General features: G+C 40.3%; 1 protein-coding gene across 5 annotated transcripts; it reads left to right on the top strand.

The window, feature by feature from the left end:
• Window positions 1-9,405: 9,405 nt before the first annotated feature.
• On the top strand, window positions 9,406-19,039 carry LOC138589756 (C4b-binding protein alpha chain-like). 5 transcript variants are annotated; one of them, XM_069660193.1, is made up of 13 exons: window positions 9,406-9,495; window positions 10,349-10,447; window positions 10,563-10,751; window positions 10,907-11,006; window positions 11,239-11,312; window positions 11,406-11,585; window positions 11,718-11,900; window positions 13,196-13,375; window positions 13,651-13,725; window positions 14,462-14,515; window positions 14,954-15,011; window positions 17,542-17,610; window positions 17,896-19,039. In XM_069660193.1, the coding sequence occupies exons 2-13, from the start codon at window positions 10,351-10,353 to the stop codon at window positions 17,948-17,950; spliced, it is 1,314 nt and encodes a 437-aa protein (XP_069516294.1). In that variant the 5' UTR covers window positions 9,406-9,495; window positions 10,349-10,350; the 3' UTR covers window positions 17,951-19,039. The 5 variants fall into 5 exon arrangements, with proteins under 5 accessions (XP_069516294.1, XP_069516296.1, XP_069516297.1 ...); XM_069660194.1 differs by having other exon boundaries at window positions 9,408-9,495; window positions 10,346-10,447; XM_069660195.1 differs by lacking the exon at window positions 17,542-17,610.
• Window positions 19,040-21,256: the final 2,217 nt, after the last annotated feature.

Genomic DNA, 21,256 nt, shown 5'->3' with positions numbered 1-21,256 from the left:
AACAGTTTTTCAGAAGGTTAGACTATGTTATTTTATTTTTCCTCACATTCACGTAAATAATACCATGAGTTAAAATGAGATGAATTCATTAATGTACCTTAAAGTCTCTGTCACTGATCAGGTCTTTGTATTTACAGGCCATGGATGGGGAAGCCATTTTGGTACACACTGCTGCGTTGGATTTCTTTTGCGTCCTTACTGATGTTTCTGTTCATAGTACTCAGATGTACAAAAGCGAGACACAAGCGGGCCAAAAGGAAGAGGCCGGTTCGTTTCAGACATTTGGCTCAGTGACCGTCACCTACAGTGCTATTTCTTTGGAAGTCCTATCAGCCTCTGAGGCCTTGGTTGTCTGGATTCACTGTGGGCGAAGTTTCTTTGATAACACGTGATGATTTGTGAAGAGTCATGGTCATAATGTAGGCAAGCAGGTTTATCAGAGTGTCTCAATGCAGCATAGATGATTACTGTAATTTATTTCAAATGATAGCTTTTCAATGCCACCAGCAACACATACACATATGAGTTTTTAGGTCACTTTTTGGCAGAGGCAGAGCCACATGTTATAAAGATTAGGGGCTTAGCTCAAAACTAGGGGGCTCCGGGATTTCTTTTGCGGTACAGCAGCTATATGCTCATTCTTTCTTACTCCTTAAATCTATCTCTAAGGATTTTCTCCTATCCTTTTCCTTTAAATAAAAATCCTTTTATCGTTAAAAAGTAAACAACTTTGAAGTTCACAAATAACTACATAGATGTAAAAGCTATATAGGAATTTATTTGTTTGTATATGTATGTATTTAATGCAATTTCATGCTCTCCTTCTTCACATTCAAAGTAATCAATTAAATAAAAAACTGCGTACAGCTGCCATCATTTAACATTGATTGACTGGAGTTGGAAAAAATGAAATTAATTTGTTACCATTAATTTAATGTATTATTAAAAGGGGTTTTCTTCATTCTTCACGCAAGCTAAGTAAACAGAACGTACAACATGAAATCATAAATCAACAGTTATTGAGAAGGTACTACGGAGGCCGACTCCTCACCATTCCCTCTATTAAAAGATTCAGTTTGAGTTTTTCCACCCGGACCTGAACGCATCTCTCCTCTACTCGTGTTATAACTTGTGTCAGGAACAGTCGTAAGTCGGGAGGTGAGCAGTGACTGAGTGGTCAAGCAAGTAAGAGAGAGAGAGCAGCACAGTGACGGTAAAGGCGAGCGGAGCAGAGAGCCAGGCTGTCAACAGACAGAAGGCCTTAACAACTCATCATTCAAAACGTCTGAGACGACCAACTGAACTGATTGTGCTCATCATTTCAAAGGAGGGAAACAAGTCAAACTAAGGCGTCCCCATAAAGCAAAAGGTTCAAACATCACACAATTTGACATACAGTGTATAAAAGGCTCGGACGTTTTCGTGAGATGCGCCGATGGATCGCGCACTCGGGCATAGGACGTGACGTCACCTTGATAACAGGTCATGTGAGAGCGTATGTCCAGCGAGAGTGAGACAGCGCCCATTTTCCTTGGGCTCTGCAGTTTGTTAAAGTTGCTTCCTGCATAATTACCTCCCTCCCTGTCCTTCCTCAGTCCGTGTAGCGTTATTCCGGTTGTTGAGTTGATGACATGAAACACTGGTGACAGTTAGGAATAAAGACTGCTGGGAGCTAAGGCAGTATGCGATACCTACGTCTCCTCACCTCATTAATGCATCCTGACCGATACACCATCCTGTTTACGGTCTAAAATCCACAACGAACTAGTCCTACCTTATCACCTCACAAACATACAGTAAGGGGGGGCTTGTTCGTCCAGCATGTCTGTAACCCACAATGCACCTACAGGAAGCTACAAACACCACAGACCACCTCTACAGCTTCATGTGTCTATCACTGTATTTGGTTAAGATGGTTACAAGTCTGTTGTAGATTTTTCAGGGTGAGTCAAATTGAATCCTCCTTTTGTCAATGAAGTCATACATTTTTAAAAATGTCATAAGGTGAAACTTTTGCTTTATGGGGACGCCTTACTTCGACTTGTCCTCCCACCTTTGAACATCACACAACATGATATAAGGGGGGTTTATTCGTGCAGCACGGTTGCAGATGTCTGTAACCCACAATGCACCAACAGGAAGCTACAAACAGCACAGTCCATCTCTACAGCTTCCTTTCAATCAATGTGTTTCTGCTAAGGTGGTTCTTGACATCAAAATGAAGACACTGTGTCTGATATTGCTTTTTCATGGTAAGACGGTTTAAATCCTTTTTTTATCAATTGTGTCATTTTAACAAAAGACAAATTTCTGTCAATAAAAGGAAAACGTTTTTAAATAAGATACCTTCTTATAGTAACTGTAAACCGCACCCTATTTTAGTTCTTTTGAAAACTGTATTACCCATTGATGTTTTTAAAATCTTTCTGAATCTAAAATGTGGGTGAAAAAATTATACTAAAGGGTCAGGGTCAGTTTAAATCAAATAAAAAGTTGAACATTTTGTGGAACAACCTGAAACAAAAGCATTTTTTCTGATTCCTGTGGCGTATACCAGCTTCACTCTCCTCTGTCTTTGTCTTTCAGCGAGTCTGCAGCTCCAGTGTGATAGAAAACAGATCACAGCACATGTTGGAGGCGAATTCCTTCTTGTCTGCAGTTATGACACAGGCCCTTACTTGTTCAGTAAAAAGTACTGGTGCAGAGGAAACTCCAGAGACACCTGTGAGATTTTGGTGGATTCAGAAGGACAGACTCAAACTGAAAGCACACACAGGTCTCACGTTGTAGATGCGAGAAGGAGAGGACTGTTTGTCAATGTCACGCATCTTCGATCTGACGACTCTGGAGTGTACTGGGTCGGGATTGACAAAATGTATGCAGACATCATGACTTCAGTTAAAGTAGTTGTCACTGAAGGTAAGAATATAACACAAAAAAGTAGCCTACGTCCTACAATATCAGGCACATTTATGGACTGCATTTTGTTCGTTGACACTGTTCGTGTCCCTGTTCTTTGTTTCAGTTCCAGTATCTAAACCCAGTCTCTGGCCCTTGAGCTCTCTGGTCAACAGGCCAACATGTTGGGGGCAGCCAGTCACTGTGCGCTGTGGCTGTGCAAGGGGCACTGGAATCCGTTACACCTGGTACCACGAGCAGACCGTACTTCAGCACTCGTCAGACTTGAAGCTGCACTGTGGCGCAGTGAAAAGGGACAGCAGCGATTATTACTGTGTTGCCAAAAACGCCGTCAGCAGTCTGGAGAGTGGCGTCCTCTCTGTGCAGGTGCTGATGCCAGCAGACAGCGGCTGTATCTACGTCATTAATATACAGGGTAAGAAGATGGTTTGTTCTTTTAGAAGAAAAACAGTTATGTTCTTTCTTTTCGTAAAAAAGGGGAGAATTTATAACTATTTTTGATACCTTCAAAATACCACAGCGTTTTTTTTTTACACTGGCAGTGACCACAACCTCAATTTCAGGGGCGCCTCTCACCGGCGCTTCCTGTTGCTAGGTTACGAATGTTGTCTCGGAGCACTTCACAATCACAAGCCACGCCTAGTTAGTGACGCGTTTTCCATCACCCAGCAGTGGTTGGAAGGAGCCCATGAGTGTGACCTTGTATGGATTGATGCGCCCATTAATATATAAATATTAAGGTGAAGCCTCGCCTTCTGCCAGAGTCAATAGGATCATAATGTGCTGCTGTATCGTCATCAACCTGTTTTATGAGAGTGCAAATTCTACCTAGGATATAAATGATGTTACAGACTGCTTCCACGAGCAGGACATTTGTTTATTACACTGCTGTGTTAAATACTTGATTGTGAGTGTGTCTGTTAGGTCTCTATCTATCACCAAATGAGGTTACACAATGGTGATTGAGCCGATGGCCCACTGATGAAAGCCTTTACATTTTCAGTATTACAGACTGGGTGCCTGGTGGTGACTTTCTTGGAAAAAATGACGCCCAGTTAGTGACGCGTTTTCCATCAGCCAGCAGTGGTTGGTCTGCCAGAGAGGGTAGGCAAAGCTAAGCGGCTGCTTTTCCGCTCTCTGCAAGTGTTGCGAGTAAACAGTAATCTACTGTGGCTGAACAAACAAAGAAAAGATGGATGACTACAGATACAACTTCAGAAATAAGTGAAAATCCAAAGAAAAAGAAACAAACTCGATGCTCAGCGACCGTCAGCGAGGAAAATCAAGAGTTACAACCGGAGCCAACCGTGGACGTCTGATTGTCCGGGACGTATGCGCCTGCAATTACCGTTTATCGCCATTAGGTGCTGCCAAATAGAATGAACCTGAGATCTTCGAGATTATCAGTCTGTTTTAAATTGCTCTGTATGCTTCATATTTGCTTTTATTCAAGGAAATTGAAATCATGTCCTGGCTTTAGCAGCAGCTCTAGACCCACACAGAAACGAGTCTGGGTGCATGAGATAAACCGTGAGAGGAGGATGCTGGGAGAATTACAGAGTTACAAGTATGATCATAGCACCTCATAAAAAATGTTCTTGTAAGTGTTTTAATCTATTAAATATGAAAAAGCATGCATATTAACTCACTTTCTGCAACCATAATGCATTAGTGTTGGGAATTACGGCTCTCTGAAGGGAACCTGTTCCTTTCCGAGAGCTGTTCAAAAGGACGGCTCATCTTTCGCGAACGTCACAACACGACAAGGTAGGGAGTGGTGAGACTCGCGAACGTGCTTACACTATATTCTCCCGTGTCAACACACACACATATTTCAAACTCTGCACTTTTAAAATGTAAAAGGAAACAGCAGAATAATGTAGGAGCAATTAATCAGCATCATTGATTTGCCAATAATTTATGACACAACATGACTACAGAGATGTCAACAAACAAACTAAAAACATGGCGTGGGTTATAATGTCGCTCACCGTCACCACTATGTTGTGCTGACATGATCCTGCTGCATGTGAGTGTAGCGGAGTTGCAGTTGAAAAAAGCTGCCTGTGGTAACTCGGGGAGTATAAAGGGGAGTGGATCAAGATAAAAAAACTATTAAAAAAAAAAAACGTCTCTCACCTACGACTCGGTTCTCGTCGTTCGCGCCAAAGAGCCGTTCAAAAGAATCGTATTTGTGAACGTCACAGCACTATAATGGATGCTGAGTGTGGTTATAGCAAGCTTTTATATTCTCTGTGGAAACATTTGACAATATACGTGGAGCAAAAAGCAAACATGAAGTCAACACATTATTTATATTCACTTCTGTCATTTACGGGTCTTTAAAAATGTCAACACTTCTGTGTGTCAGTTAATCAAAAATTCCCCTTCAGTCAGGCCTCAGCTCTGTTTCCTCTGTGCCAACACATTTTGACACTTCCCTTTTTTCTTACAAGACAAGACGAAAAACCTTCCATATAAAAATTGGTGATTGTGATATTTTAAATTATTACTTACAGTGTCACTTCTTCATAGTACACTTTGTTCTATTATTAATGGCTATGGTTAAGTGTAATGTTTATGTGAAAGAGTCCGACCCTGTGTGTAGGTGTCTGGCGCCTTCTAGTGGTCACATTAAAAAAGACATCCCTACGCCCTCTTCCCTGTCACAGATTTGACCTTTGAAACTGCACTGCCCACACTTTCACTGGGATTGTCTCATTTTTCCTACAAACAAATTAAATCATGCTATTATGATCAAATATTAAGAATCAAATATTCAAAATTCAAGTTGAAATCTGACACAAAGGGTCTTCAAATGCATTTAAAAATAGGCTTTATAAGATCACCTAATGAGGTCTGATTGGAGGCTGTTGGGAAATCCTTATTTCACAAGATGCACGCCCGTTAAATTAAAATATCTTTCTGTTTATTCACCAGGCCAACCTGTCTATGACTGCGCCGACAGAATGAGCACGACCACCAAGGCCACGACTCCATCCCCGACCGCGACCACGACTCCATCCCCGACCCGACCACGACCACGACTCCATCCCCGACCACGACCACGACCACGACCACGACCACGACTCCATCCCCGACCACGACCACGAGTCAATCCCCGACCACGACTCAATCCCCGACCACCTCCACCAGCCAAGCTACCATGAAGACCCACACTGACGCCAGAAACTATTCTTTTCCCATCAATCAGACTGACCAAGAACAGTTTTTCAGCAGGTTAGACTATGTTATTTTATTTTTCCTCACATTCACATAAATAATACCATGAGTTAAAATGAGATGAATTCATTAATGTACCTTAAAGTCTCTGTCACTGATCAGGTCTTTGTATTTACAGGCCATGGATGGGGATGCCATTTTGGTACACACTGCTGCGTTGGATTTCTTTTGCGTCCTTACTGATGTTTCTGTTCATAGTACTCAGATGTACAAAAGCGAGACACAAGCGTGCCAAAAGGAAGAGGCGGGTTCGTTTCAGACATTTGGCTCAGTGACCATCACCTACAGTGCTATTTCTTTGGAAGTCCTATCAGCCTCTGAGGCCTTGGTTGTCTGGATTCACTGTGGGAGAAGGTTCTTTGATAACACGTGATGATTTGTGAAGAGTCATGGTCATAATGTAGGCAAGCAGGTTTATCAGAGTGTCTCAGTGCAGCAAAATTATCCTTGTAATTTATTTCAAAAGATCGCTTTTCAATGCCACCAGCAACACAGACACACATGAGTTTCTAAGGCAATTTTTGGCTTTACCAAACTTTCCATCCATCCATTATCTTCCGCTTATCCGGGGCGGGGTCGCGGTGGCAGCCTACTCAGTAAGGTGACTCAAGCGTCCCTCTCCCCAGCAACATTTTCCAGTTCCTCCTGGGGGATTCCGAGGCTCTTCCTCAGGTCTCCTCCCAGTTTGATGTGCCCGGAAAACCTCCAAAGGGAGGTGCCCAGGAGGCATCCTAACCAGATGCCCGAACCACCTCAACTGGCTCCTTTCGACGCGAAGGAGAGGCGGCTCTACTCCGAGCTCCCCAGGGATCTCCGAGCTCCTGACCCTATCTCTAAGGCTGAGCCCAGACACCCTCCGAAGGAAACTCATTTCGGCTGCTTGTATAGCTCGTGACCATAGGTGAGGGTTGGAACGTAGACTGATTGAAAGCTTTGCCTTCAGGCTCAACTCCCTCTTCACCACCACGGTCAGGTACAAAGAGAACCATGGCCTCAAACTTGGAGGTGCTGACTCTCATCCCAACCGTGTCACACTCGGCTGCAAACCGCCCCAATGCCTGCTGGAGGTCCCAGCTTGACCAAAAGGACCAAACCTTCCATTTAGTATATTTTAAGAGGTGTAAAAACTGGGATTATCCATCACCCTATGCTTGTTGAAATGATGCTATATGTTTATTTCTTTATACTGTAATTTCCATATAGAAGTATTAATACACTGTTTTAATAAAGAGAAGCAACAACAGAATATTTACAATGGCTGCTTGATTTACTGACGTTGCTCTGTGATGCTCTGTTGGCACTTCCCAAATTGTTAGATTAGACTTTTATCAGATCAGGCAAATCTAGTTAAGAGTGTATATTTTCATTCCATTCCTCTATGTATACAGGTCAAACAACAGAATAAAACGGGGGGAGTTTTTCGGGCCTGAAACCCACAGGTCCTGACCACAAACAGCATCTCTGCAAAACCAACTAGTAGTTTCACTTGAAATGTTAACATGAGTGATTGAGGCCTGCGTGCTGTGGAACACTTAAGAATTTAGAGGTGTAAATCCCACACCTTGGTTTCTGGAAACTAATCTCTACCACAAACAATGAGTCAGTGGTGAGTTGTTTTATGGCATGGAAATATCATTTGGTTTGATAAAAATTCCAGGTGTGCCGACAGGAGTACAGAAGACAGTATCTAAAACAGGGCTTCAGTAAGAAGCTGGAAAACAGACATAAGAAGACATTATCCTGTAACTTATGATGTACAGTCACTAAAATTGAAAACCAGCAGTATTCAGTGGTCTCAAGTCTTGACCCAGATTATTCTTACATTGTAGAAATTGTCTGTCACTTGTTTGAACTCTACAGATAAAATGCAGATTCAAAAGTTAGAACAAATATAAACATAACTCTTTTTTAATCTTTAAAGTGAAATAAAAGGGAATGAAGTAGCTCCTAAGAATCTTTGCCTTTACTGCTGGTATTTCAGGAAAGGGCAGAAGCGTGAAACAGTCACATTTGTTTAAAAGACTCTGTTGCTCTGTAGGAAGTGATATCACTTCCTCTTATTGACCCCACCAGGGTTGGGTCCATTACATCACACGCTATAAATGCTGTTACTCAAGGTCTACATTGTTACCAGAGAAATTAAGACAATAAGAGGTCACATCAGTTATATCCATGTTTGGTTTACAGCAAAGATCTTAATGGAAAATGTGAAGCCATCTTTACATCCTTTTTTTCTCCTCCTCTGGTTTCTGTTGCCCTGTACCGACAACATATGGACCTGAAAGGATTTTCTTTATGTCACATTGATAAACTTCTTGTTTGGAGAATACTTTTTTTCTTTATTATAAATCACTATCCTTGTCTGTCGTCTCTGCTATCAAAACTAAGTCAGGTTTCATGGCCAGGAGTGACAAGTACAACATGAACAGTAGAGCCAGAAGATTAACATATTATACAGCGGATTAAAAATCTTGATAACCTTCTAAAGTTGGTCAAAGTAGAGAGTAGTTCCATCCCACCTCATTTAGATCAGAATCAGCTTTATTGGCCAGGTTTGTACACGTACAAGGAAGTTGACTCTGGTTTAATTTTGCTCTCGTTGTACAAGGATTAAACATTACAAATTAAACTAAAAACTACAAGCCTACATTAGACATTAAATATTAAACATTTAAATAATATGTACATGCTACGAGAGACAATAGTGCAATGATGAGGAGTGCAAAGGATGCTGAAATAATATGATTAAAAAATGTTTCATTTACATGAGGTAAATACTGCCAGATGAGGGATGATATTTACATGATTAAAAGGTGTGTTCATACAATGAGATGAACAATCTTACTTACAGGTACAGTGGATGTTGGTTAGTTTGTTGTAACGCTCTGTAACTGTTCTGTGTTCATCAGCCTGTGGGAAGAAACTGTTTTGTGTCTGGTTGGAAAACAGGTTAGGAAAACAAAAAAATTCAAATTCTAAATTTAATTTATGTAAGAAAAATGTTGCCACTTCATTATTGGGTTGGTTGATGTAACCACAAACTGCATGCTTCCATAATAAGTGAAATTCTTTAAAGTTTTAAGTAAAATAAAATATAAATAAAACAACTCTGCAGAGGTTTCTGTAAGAGCAGTTTGTGTTTATATCGCGTCTGAATTTCTGTTTGTACTGTACATTAGGTTAGTTTCGTGTTTTTCTCAGGACAAAAAAATGCGTCACTGTTGACTTAAGCCACGCCCACTTCCCCTCAAAGAAATGGGAGCAGTCAAAAATATTATTCCGCCATTGTAGAGGCTTTTGTCGCATTGATTCCTGTGATCTGAAGCTGGTTTGGTAAGTTCAAAAGTGATGTTTTTTTTTACTTAACTGTGTGGCAAAAGGTTACCGAAAACGGAACGGCTGTACCGCCGAAAACATTGTGTTTGTTGATGTTACATTAGCTAACTGATAGCTAGCTTGCTAACCCAGCCTGGGTTGGCGTGAGTCTGTCGCGATTTTATGAAGTTTAAGAATATGTTGATTATTAGTAATTCACGCTCTCATTTGACCACAGCGTAACGCATTTCCTCACATAGGTGAACTACCGGTAAATTCGGGATAGATCATATTTAAATTGAGGTTCGATGTAGACACATGCCGTTAGCTTAACCTGCTTTTTCTGCCCACAGTGTGTTCTGATGAGGGATGTGGTTTGTGACGTAGGTTACTAGCTAGTTTTAGGGACTTAAGTTTTACAGCTATATTGAAACATTTGAATGCCGAATTTTCCAGTCCGATGTATCACAACAGACGAGTTGTGAGGTGACTGTATAAGACGTGCTGCAGAGACAGGGTCACGTCAGTTTTTTTATAAGTCGACCGATTTTGAATGGGGTTTGGCTTGACACTTTCAGAGTAAGGTAAGGACGGGCAAGTCTCTGCGCATTTACATCAATCCCCTTACCAAAATACCTAAGTCTTATTATGTATTGTTTTTTCTGCTGCTAGTGTTTTAACATCGACTGAGCTAATATTGATAAGTTTGATCAAACTACAGGGTAGTGTTTACGGTAACTCTTCTCTGTCTTCGCTACATGTCTGTTTTCCGCGGAAATGGCCTTGGATGAATGCGTTTATCGCTGGCACAAACATCTTAAGCAGTTAATGCTCTGCTTGTCTTAACTACTTTTACTTTTGTGTTTAGCAGAAATGGCTCTTTTACTTCAGCCAGACATGCCAGGTTCCATCATGGCTGTTGCTTACTTTTTTCTTCTGAGCAGTCTCGGCCTTGTTATTACTGCTCAAGGTGAGTGGCAGTGCGGATAAGCTGGTGACATCAATGTGATTATACACAAGCTGGTGTTTGGTGTTACGCTATCTTGTCCACACTTCTCATCTGTCTCCTTTATTTATCATTACAGCTCAAGGCTGCAGCAGACCTGTTCCAGGACCCAACATGGTTTTGAAAGATAAAGACATTGAATTAACAGAATTCCCAGAGCAGAGCACGGTTCGTTTTACCTGTGAGGTTGGCTACGCTGCTGCAGGAGGGTCTTCAGCCAGTAGTTGTTTTGCTGGGATATGGAGTACTGTGGCCCTGAAATGCGAGAGTGAATATAAGCATATTCTATTATCAATTCTCTGATTCAGAGCCCTTAACTGAGTGGTTATTTTGTGACCTGACAGTTAAGTTATTTTGCGCATAACGATATCCAGTCATTTTTTAATGGGTTACTTTAATTCTTACGAGTTTTCGTTTTTTCAGGGAAGAACTGTGGCTCGCTTGGAGACGTGCTAAATGGAGATATTAATTACCCTGATGATACTCTGTTTGGCGATAAAGCGACGGTCACATGCAACAATGGGTAAGTAATAAACTAATAATTCAGAGGGTTCATGTTCAGAGATTTCCTTATTTTTAACCATATTGCGAATATCACTTTTTAATTTCCCAACCAAAAAACAAATCATTCCAATCAGAGCCAGTATTTCGTAGTTCTTGCTTACTTTTCAGTGTTACGTGTAGGGTTAACACAAACCCTTGTTAAAATTTGTGATCCAAAGTCAAACCTTTTTTCTATTTTACTCCCTAATTAGTTACAAACTGGTGGGTAGACGTGAAATCCGTTGTGGAGACCAAGGCTGGATGGACAGGCTGCCTACATGTCATGGTTGGTCATCTCTGTGTTAGTACAAGGCACATGACTACATAACAACTCGTCCTCCATTTCTACTTTAACTAATGTTTTTTTTTTACTGTGCAGTGATCACCTGTAATCCACCACCTACGATAGCAGACGGCAGTGTCACTCCAGATAAAGAGTTCTTTGAGTACAGAGATGTTGTCACATACACCTGTCGAGACGATTATACTCTCAATGGATCAAAATCCCGCCAATGTTCAGATGATGGAACATTTACGCCTGGTCCTCCAAATTGTATCTGTAAGTGTTTACCATTTTTTCCCAACCTTTCTCCCCATTTTCCCAGTGTAATCTCAGCTGTGACAAACAGGCTCACATACAGTGGCATTGAACAATCATATTGACTTGCATTGAAATTTGTTTTCCCTGCAGACGTTCAGTGTGACGAGCCAAATATTGAAAATGCCGTCTGGGTTAGAGGTTCTCGCCCTCCCTTCAGATACAAGGCTACTGTGACACACAAGTGCATATCTGAGATGTATAAGATGCTCGGGGAAAGTACCTCTGTGTGTGAAAAAGATAATAAGTGGTCACCTGAACTTGCAACATGTAAACGTAAGTCAAATAAAAATTACTACTTGTTTCTAGTTCTGGCATGTTTTTTTTTTTGTTTTGCTACTTGGTCAAATTTAATATAGAGGTTAGGATGTGGCGATAGCACTACAGAGCCTACAGAGGCTTATTTCTAGCTCCATCCACCAGTCAGTTTAGAAGTGAGGAAGCCTTTCAGAGGAGAAGTGAAACATCTTCAAGAACTTCAACCAAGTCCAGTTGTCTTTTGGATTAATCTTATTATAATGTTTGAGAAATATTTCCACATTATTTAAATACTTTGCTCTCACCAAATTCCCCTCTCATTAATCCATGTACCAAAATTAAATTTTTTTTAAAAACTATATTTAATTTTACAACTTTCCCTTAAATTTTCCCTTTAAATTTCTCAAACATTATAATAACTTTTTTTTCGATTTGATAATTTGCACAAACTGCAGTGCAGGAAATATTTGTCAAAGTTTCCCGAGTGCATTTTGTTTAGTATGATTTCCTCCGCTTTTTTTAGATGACACCCTGCTGCAGTGTGTATCAGCTTAGCTTTGTTTTTGTTTTGTTTTTTGTTTATGTGCAAAAGTTTGAGGAAGGAATAACACGTTTACATATGCAAGGTATCTTTGTGCTTCTCACACAATGCTAAAACAATCCATTCATCATACATCTACCAGGCCATAGAGTTGTAATCTTGAAGATAAAAACTTCTATGGCCATAGACAGTAATTGCGGGAGCACACTTCCCAGATATCCAGACAGTGTCGCATGTGTGACGTCCACGGTTGGCTCCGGTTGTAGCTCTTCGCTGACGGTCGCTTTCCTTTTTAGACTGTTTGCTTCATCTGAGCGTCAAGTTTGTTTCTTTTTCTTTGGATTTTCACTTCTTGTTGAAGTAGAATCTGTAGTCATCCATCTTTTCTTTGTTTGTTCAGCCATAGTAGATTACTGTTTACTTGCAGAGAGCGGAAAAGCAGCCGCTTAGCTCCGCCTACCCTCTCTGACAGACCAACCACTGCTGGCTGATGGAAAACGCGTCACTAACTGGCCGCTGCTTGTGATTTTTTTTCCACAAAGTCGCAAAAGCTTTCATCAGTGGGACACAGGCTCCATCACCTTTGTGTTACCTCATTCGGCGATAGATAGTGACTTAACAGACATTTATTTCAGTGAAAATCTTTGAGATTATTACTTAAACATGAAAGCATGAATTGGTAATAGAAACTGCACATTTAACAAAAACTGGTGTTTAGTTTTAGATAACTTGTCACTTCTTGTTTTCATTTATTTTTTCTTTATCATTCCAGCCAAAAACTGTACGAAACCTGATACAGTACCCAACATGAGTTTTAACGAGATGGGAGATTTATTCCAACATGGTACCAGTGTTACTTTCAATTGTAATGATGGCTACAGGCCTGCAGGAGGGTCTGCAGTTATTACCTGCACTGCTGGCAGTTGGAGTACTCTAACACTGAAATGCAAGAGTGAGTATTTGCGCTTTCTACTATCAAGTCTCTGATTTGGAACTCCAAAGTGCATAATGTTTGACCAGCAAAAGCTCTTTTAGGTTAAGGACTGATAATATCGAGTGACCAGTCCGTTTTCTTATTTGTGGAGTCACTGCTCTGTTTAAAACGGCGTGTGTGGAATACATGTACATTAAAAGTACATTTCAGATAATAATCAATAACAGGATTAAATGTGAGCACCACCCTGATGTTCGTAACACTCTCATGAGTACTCGTTAATATTTTTACAGGAACCACAGTGCCGAAACCAACACCCTCTACAAGCAGCCCAGGTGAAAAGGATGGCAGTGAGGAAGAGAAGCCAGGTAGAGGCCATGTTATCGTTTCACTACAAGCCCAGCATTACTTGTTACTTACTTATTACTGCTTTTACTGCACAGATTTGTAAGGTACTGAATTCACTAGATGAGCAATTCACTTAAAGTTGTAATCTCAAAGATCTCAGTTTCGTTCTCTTTGGCGTCAATTATGGCGATAAACTGTAACTGCGGGAGCACACGTCCCAGATATCCAGACAGCGTCGCATGTGTGACGTCCACGGTTGGCTCCGGTTGTAACTCTTGATTTTCCTCGCTTTCCTTTTTAGACTGTTTGCTTCATCTGAGCGTCCAGTTTGTTTCTTTTTCTTTGGATTCTCACTTATTGTTGAAGTTGTATCTGTAGTCATCCATCTTTTCTGTGTTTGTTCAGCCATAGTAGATTACTGTTTACTCGCAACACTTGCAGAGAGCGGAAAAGCAGCCAAATGTCACACCAGACACCCAATCCGTTATAATACTATGGCTAGGCTTTCATCAGTGGACCATCAGCTCAGTCACCGTTTTGTTACCTCATTCGGCGATAGATAGTGACTTAACAAACATTTATTTAAATGATAATCTAAGAGATTATTACTTTCATCTCACCGTAATAGCCTTAGCTGATATATCCGAAACATACAGTAGTAGGTATCAAAGCAATCTCTTTTGTTCGTTGTTTTAACAGTAAGAGATGTCTAGTTTCACAACTTCTCTAATCTTTGTTTCTATGTTTCTTGTACAGGCCTTGGTTCGAGTGCCACCAATATTATCTTGGGTGTTGGTGTTTCTATTGTTGGTAAGTTTCAATTATCCTAAAGGTATGTTGAGAGATAGATAATCGTGATGTCCTCTGAAGAGCAGCAGGATTATTTTAAAGTAGACTAGGGACTAAATGAGTTGGCTTTCTGTTCTTCTCAGAGTGAAACTGTCAGCCACTGGATAATATTCATGTGGGAAAATGGCTTGTTGTGTTTCTTTGCTGTGGCTTGTGTTCTGTACATAATATGCATTTTTCAATTAAAGGTTCAATAATGGATCAACTTGCTATTCTAACGGAAAGTCATAGCCATCGTTTTTCTGCATTCATTTCCTGAAAGAAAAGTTTTTTTTGATAACCACTCTAACCATTTCCATGTCAGGATTGTTTCACACAGTTACAGGGCACTACATCTGTTGGCCTTCAGGCCCATCACCATTTTTTTTTTTCATACATCTCTATTTTTTCTCATCAAAGCGGTCGCTGTTGCCGTTGGAGCGGGTTGGTTCTTTTGCAAGAAAAAGGAAAAAGATGGGTAAAATGTTCTTTTATTTAACTATGCAGACTAACCCTTTGCCTGATCCCTCTGTGGCTTGTTAACCTTTCCTTTATGTCTCCGTGCTTTTTTTTTTCTATTTCAGCATTTTCAGACTGTCCAAGCTTTGTGACTGTCAAGTGTTAACTGTTGCATGTGTGCTTTCATAAGGCCTTTGAAGAAGGTTTTTCTCCACCTCACACTATTTACGTAGTCATAATTGGACGCTGTTACAAGCCCTCAGAGCACTCTCCTCCACAGAGCTGTTGCTCACTCTGTCAACACCTGCCAAAACCACCATAAGCTACTTGTGGCAGAGCTCTTTCTACAACTAAGGTTCAAATGCAACCACAGATTAGGTTTGAAGTTTGTCTGGGTTTTGTTTATGGTCTCCCTTTCGGTTTCAAGGAATTAGAATCGCTTAAAAAGTACGATAACAGTACCAATATCGATATCCTTAAAGTGATATGGATGACATTGGAGTACTGTATAATGTATTCGTATACTTCACTACACAACAGCACCACAGACTGTATGAGATGTAGCTGCTGCAGTCGTGAGCCGATCACATGTCGCGTTAAATCTAAGAACACCTGTGGTGATTCGCTGAAAGAACTGACACATACATTTTTTGGGTCAGTTGTGCTACAAAAAGTAATAAATGCACGCATCAGAAATTAAAACTGCGGTGGAGGGTAAAATATCCCCATTACCTGTCACCAAAGCAGGTGTGAGAAATCGTTTATAATAATAATAATGTTACATTTTATTTATTTAAGCAATAAACTGTATAAAACAATCAAGGTGCAGAACAATAACAGTTACAACAGTAAGATAAGATAAAGAGGGGTCACAGATTAAAAGCAGATTTACATAGGTGGGTTTTGAGTCCAGTTATGAAAGAGGGGCAAGAGGGAGAGTGTCTGACGTGATGAGGGAGAGAGGCTCTGACCCTCCAGGTCCGCTGCTCGGATCGGGTGAGAGGGGTGAGGAGACTGGCGCTGGCCGATCTGAGGTTACAGGTGGGAGTGTATTGGGCGAAGGAGGTCAGTGAGGTAGGAGGGGGGCTAGGTTGTGGAGGGCCTTGTATGTGATGAGGAGGATTTTAAATTGGATTCTTTGTTGGATGGGGAGCCAACGGAGGTGCTGAAGGACTGGGGTGATATGATCACTAGCGGACGGGCGGCAGAGTTCTGGATGTATTGTAGTTTGTTGAGGATTTTGGAGGATGTGCCATGAAGGGTGCTGTTGCAGTAGTCCAGTCGTGAGGTGATGAATGCATGGATGAGCCATTCTTAAAAAAGTGATGGTTAAAATGTATATTTCATATTTGAAACAGTAAGGTTTTAGTGTTAAGCAATATAAATCACTCTACATAGATTCCAGAAGTGGCTGACAGAAAAAGAGGGTGGCCAGGAGAAATATTGAGCAACTCAACTTGGTAACAGGTTATTTCAGTTGATAAGGTATCAAGTACAGATAAGAAGACCGGCAGTGTCTGAGGCTGTTGCATATTTACATGACCAAAGGGGAAGCACATATGCTGGTGAAAGAAGTGCATAGAAATGATGATTTAATTTGCATCAGCTCACATACTCGCATGTCGAGAGTCTACGGGATGAGAGGAACACATTGCAACAGGTATTTGCAATGAGACTGTAGATTTTGTGTGTCTGTGTAAAATGCAGACTTGTTCCTGGATGAACAGAACGAACGTAAAGGAGAGAACTGACTCAAACCCTCATCATTTGAAGAAGTAGTAGCTGATGTATTCTAATATCAGCTTTGAGAGAACGGAAGTTGTGGTTACGGTTTTGACAAAGCTGGAAATGTTAGTCAGGAAACGCCTTATTTACACGGTGGCTGTTGTGTGCTCGCTGTATCGGAGTATTTCTTAAAAATGAACTTATTAAACCAAGTTACAAAACGTCTTAGTAACATTGTGAACCCTAACTCTATTACATTTCTTAACTTGCTACTTGTCTGTCATTAACATTCAGTTACCCTCATGGTTAAAAAGATTGCTCCATGAAACCAAAATGTGACAACAAACCACATTTGGTGGTATAACAGCTCTGTCAGTCTATGTGCAGAAACATGGTGCGTTGTGAAGTTCCCAGTTACAATTCTACCTATGCAACTTGTTTATTCCATTTCCCTAAGATATTGTTTAATGCTTTTTTCTTTTCAGTCATCTCTTTTAAAATGCTGGAACAGCTGGCCACAAGAAGCTTTTATAAAACAGCACTTTGAACTTTTGTTGGAATGTACCAATAAAATCCACATTATAACAACCTCCTTTCACTGATTCTGTGGTGCCCTGTTGATTTCTGCTCTTAGAAATGAAGCAGTGTTATTTGTGTGTGTGTGTGTACGTGATTTGGGAGAGGTTTTCTTTGTAATGGGTTACCCGTCGTCTTGTGGCTGAAGAGGGTGTTTCTTTCCACTTCCTCAAGCTCTTCTTGCTTCTTGTCTGCCTGATCACTCGTGCGCTTAGCAGTAATATTGATTAGTCGTTATTGGATTACAGCTCACAGAAAGGCATTGCCGAAAATGAAACGACAAACGGTGCCGGAGAGCCTATACTGCTCCAAAATAGGTAAGAAGATGGATCACCAAGCACATTTGAAGTCATTTATGCCGAATGAACAAAGAATGATGTGTGATAATGTGGGCAGAACCTCTTCTGATTTTTCAGTGTGCATGTCCATGATCTTTTATTAACGTTCAGGATGATTTTCTTCCCTCTTACATGATGTCATGGGTTCCAATTTAACTGCTGGCCAACTTCCTGCATTGCTTTTTCCTCTTTCACAGAGCTGTAAGAGCTTTTTTTTTTATGTCTTACTCAGTCTAAGTGACTTCTTTTTTCTTTTTTTTCCAGTAAGCACAGCAATGCTGTTGATCCAAATCTACTGGATGTAAAAACGTCTGCTTGAGAAGAAGATTGTCACCGGAAAAGTCTCTGAATGTACTTGTGCTGTCCGTACGTGTGGATGGCGCAGGCTTCTGAAAACCCCCTGGAACGCAGGTCTGAGATTTTGAATCGTCAGCAAAAGGAGCTCTGTCCTTCGCGAATGCTTTAAGGGGGTCATGATTAGTTGACAACAATTGCATTTTAGTAGGTCAATCAAAACTCCTTCGTCTTAGTCCTGCATAATTCAATACATAGTTTCTGCATAATTCAATGTTTGGGATGCCTCTTCTTCCCTCTGCAACGTCACAATGGTATTCTGATTCTGTAATTATTAATGAGTGAGATTTCATGTTTGTCTGAGAGGCATAAATTTGCACTATAGCACTAAGCGCAGCTTGGCCGATATCGCTGTTACACGACTTAAAATGAGCATAATCAGTAAAGAGTGTTTGCATTGTTCACATTAAATACAGTGGCTTCTAGCCGATAAACCAGTTCTCCGGTCTTGTACATTAAATTTTCACGATTACAGATATAACAGTGGGATCTGTAAAACTCCCTAGCATAGTGCCTGAACATAAGAGATGTTCAATATGCCTTAATGAAGAATCTGGTTTTGGTTTGTCGTGTGTCTGTTCTTGTGGTTTTTCCAATGGTTGGTAAAGGAGGCTAAAATTTTAGCCTACCTTAGCTTGATGTTCATGCTAAATAATTAGCCAAGTTAGCTATCGGCACATTGTCTTTTGAGCTCTGTAGCTTCACCAAATTATCAACACAAAAAAACAAAACAAAACAAAAAAAACATTTTTATTTTTATGCTTAAATTATTTGTTTTAATATTGTTTTCTGAGAGTTTCAGTTTTGGGTTAATACCATAAATGAAGTGGAATATTGAAAGTATTTGGACACTGATATTGTGTCTGTTGTTACGTTGTATAGATTATATGAAATTCTTGCATTTGCCTGGCTTTTGAATCTTTATTTATTGTTAAACTCAAATTTGTGTCAGAACATCTCATTAAACAGTTTGTTTTGTTTTGAGGCAGGGGTAAAACTGCTTCAACATTGGCACCATCTTTTGTAATCAATGAAATAAAACAATACCACACAATGAAGACTGATCAGTGTGTTCACACGATGTACACAAGACTTCCTTATGACTTACGCTTGTTTGGCCCAATCCCAATCTCCACCGTAAGGCGTGAGCACTGATCCCTCACAGACTGTAATGACGTCAGGCGTGGTGTCTGTGCGTGAGCCCGCGAGGGTTTGGAGAAGTGCATAAAAATCAGTAATGGGACAGTCTACCATGGCGTCACGCGTTGCCTAGTAACGAAATGCGCCGTTAAATATTTGGGAAAAAATGCTGACCTCCAGCACAATTGTTTGTCTCGCATTACAGTGTTTACATATTTTACTATCAACTATCAAAAGTCAGAGAGGCGTGTTTTTAATCCTTTGTTAATATTTAACAGGAGAACACGCGCTAAAGACGTGCTTTAAACAACCACATTTTTTTGTTAAAACTTTATTGAATAATACTTTTATTTGTAAAATATATTATATACTTAAATATACCAACATTTGTATACATTTAGGGTTTTTTTTGTTAAAACTTTATTGAAAACTTCAATATACGAACATTTGTTTACATTTAGTAGGAGGCTGGCCTGGCAATCACGTTTGAATACCGAATTTCCCCCGGGGATTAATTAAGTACTTCTGATTCTGAATACGTCACAAAGTTGACTATAATTTCTGGCTAACTACCAAAGCTAAGTCTACAGATATTCGGCCTCACAGAAAGTCCGCAATTTGGCGTTGAAAAGTCCGCATCAGAGCCCTCACGCACTTGATGTTACAGTGGCACAGCACTAAGAACTCGCACACTTACCGGGAACGCGTCTCAAAGTCCGTGAGTGTGGAGGTTGGGATTTGGTCTTTGACCCAGGAGTAGGACTTTGTTAGCAATCAAAGGTGTTCAGGAATATCATGACCGTTCAATGTAATTGAAATTGACAGGCCCTTCATATGTATGAATCTATCCCATATTCAGTACATTCCAGTGTTCAAATGCACTGAGTTAAAAGGGAGTTTAATAAAACAACACAAAGACAGGTGCTTATGTTAATAATATTCAACTAACTGAACATTTGCTGCACGTTTTATTCCATATCCAGAGCTTCTATTTACATGAGATTAGTGATAAATATTTCATCCACATTACAGATACGATGATCCATCTAAAATGCAGTATTCATGTGTGGCTATACATGAATAATGTATAGAATAATATCCAGCAGTAGCTTCCAATCACTTTACACGTAATATTGAGCAATAGAAAAAAATGACACTGAAAAGTCCCAGATGTACTCTTTTTTTCAACTTGAATTAGAATTAATAATTAAGATAAAAACTATTTATAGCTACCCCAATCAAATTTGAAATACCACCAGTGGTTAGACACTAATTCAAAAATGTGTGATATTTTAGATTACAGTGCCACCTTGTGGATTTGACACAGAATACAAAATTGTTCAAATAGTCCCTTAACTCTCTGGCAGGCAATCATCCAGTGGTGGGATTCCTCAGGTCCTTACTACAGTGAATTACATTAGCTACTTGTACTGACCTTTTTATTCATTAACTACTCTAATTACTACATTTCAAAAGGAAATAGTGTAACTGACTGCACAAGTTTTTTAAGATTCACAAACAAAAAAATACATTAGGCTCTAATTCTTCTGCACGTTTGAGGGGTGTATGATACTTTCAAGCTTCACATTTCACTCTGATACCTCTGGAGTACCTTAGCTTAATTTACTGTTAAATTAAACTCATCATTTTTCCTCACACTGGTGCTCCGTGCAGGCCCTCATACTGCCTCTGCCTGAAACGACACCCCGCCCCTACCAGCCCGTTTTCTTCTGATTGGCCAGCTCTCCGAAAGCCTGCCGAGGGGAAGAATTCAAGTGTTTGAGGCACGCCTCCTACCCTGTGGCCATGTTTCAGAGATGTCAGCAAAGAGTAAGCTTGCTCTTGTCCTTTGGAAAAGTAAACACTGATGTATTTCCTTCACTGCCAAAGAAACACATTCTCCAAGACATTGTTAACTAACTTAACGAGAAAGGTTGTTGAGTGAAAAAAACAGAGGCAGAAAAAAACAGAAGCAGACTGAGCTGCTGGGTGGGCGTGTCTCTGAACTTTTCCAGGGGCAGGAAGTTCTGCTGTGTGTCAGGCAGATGCCCAAATAGAGTTCCTCCACTTTGTGACATCATAAAGTGAAGCGTCTGGAGAAGTCTGTCTGAAAGCAAGCGACTTTTTTTAG

This window comes from Semicossyphus pulcher, unplaced genomic scaffold, assembly GCF_022749685.1.
Source record: "Semicossyphus pulcher isolate SPU_LCO1_2020_fin unplaced genomic scaffold, fSemPul1.0.p SCAF_13, whole genome shotgun sequence".
Taxonomy (NCBI): Eukaryota; Metazoa; Chordata; class Actinopteri; order Labriformes; family Labridae; genus Semicossyphus; species Semicossyphus pulcher.
The sequence above is the reverse complement of the archived record's forward strand: the minus strand, read 5'-3'. Positions and strand labels throughout refer to the sequence as shown.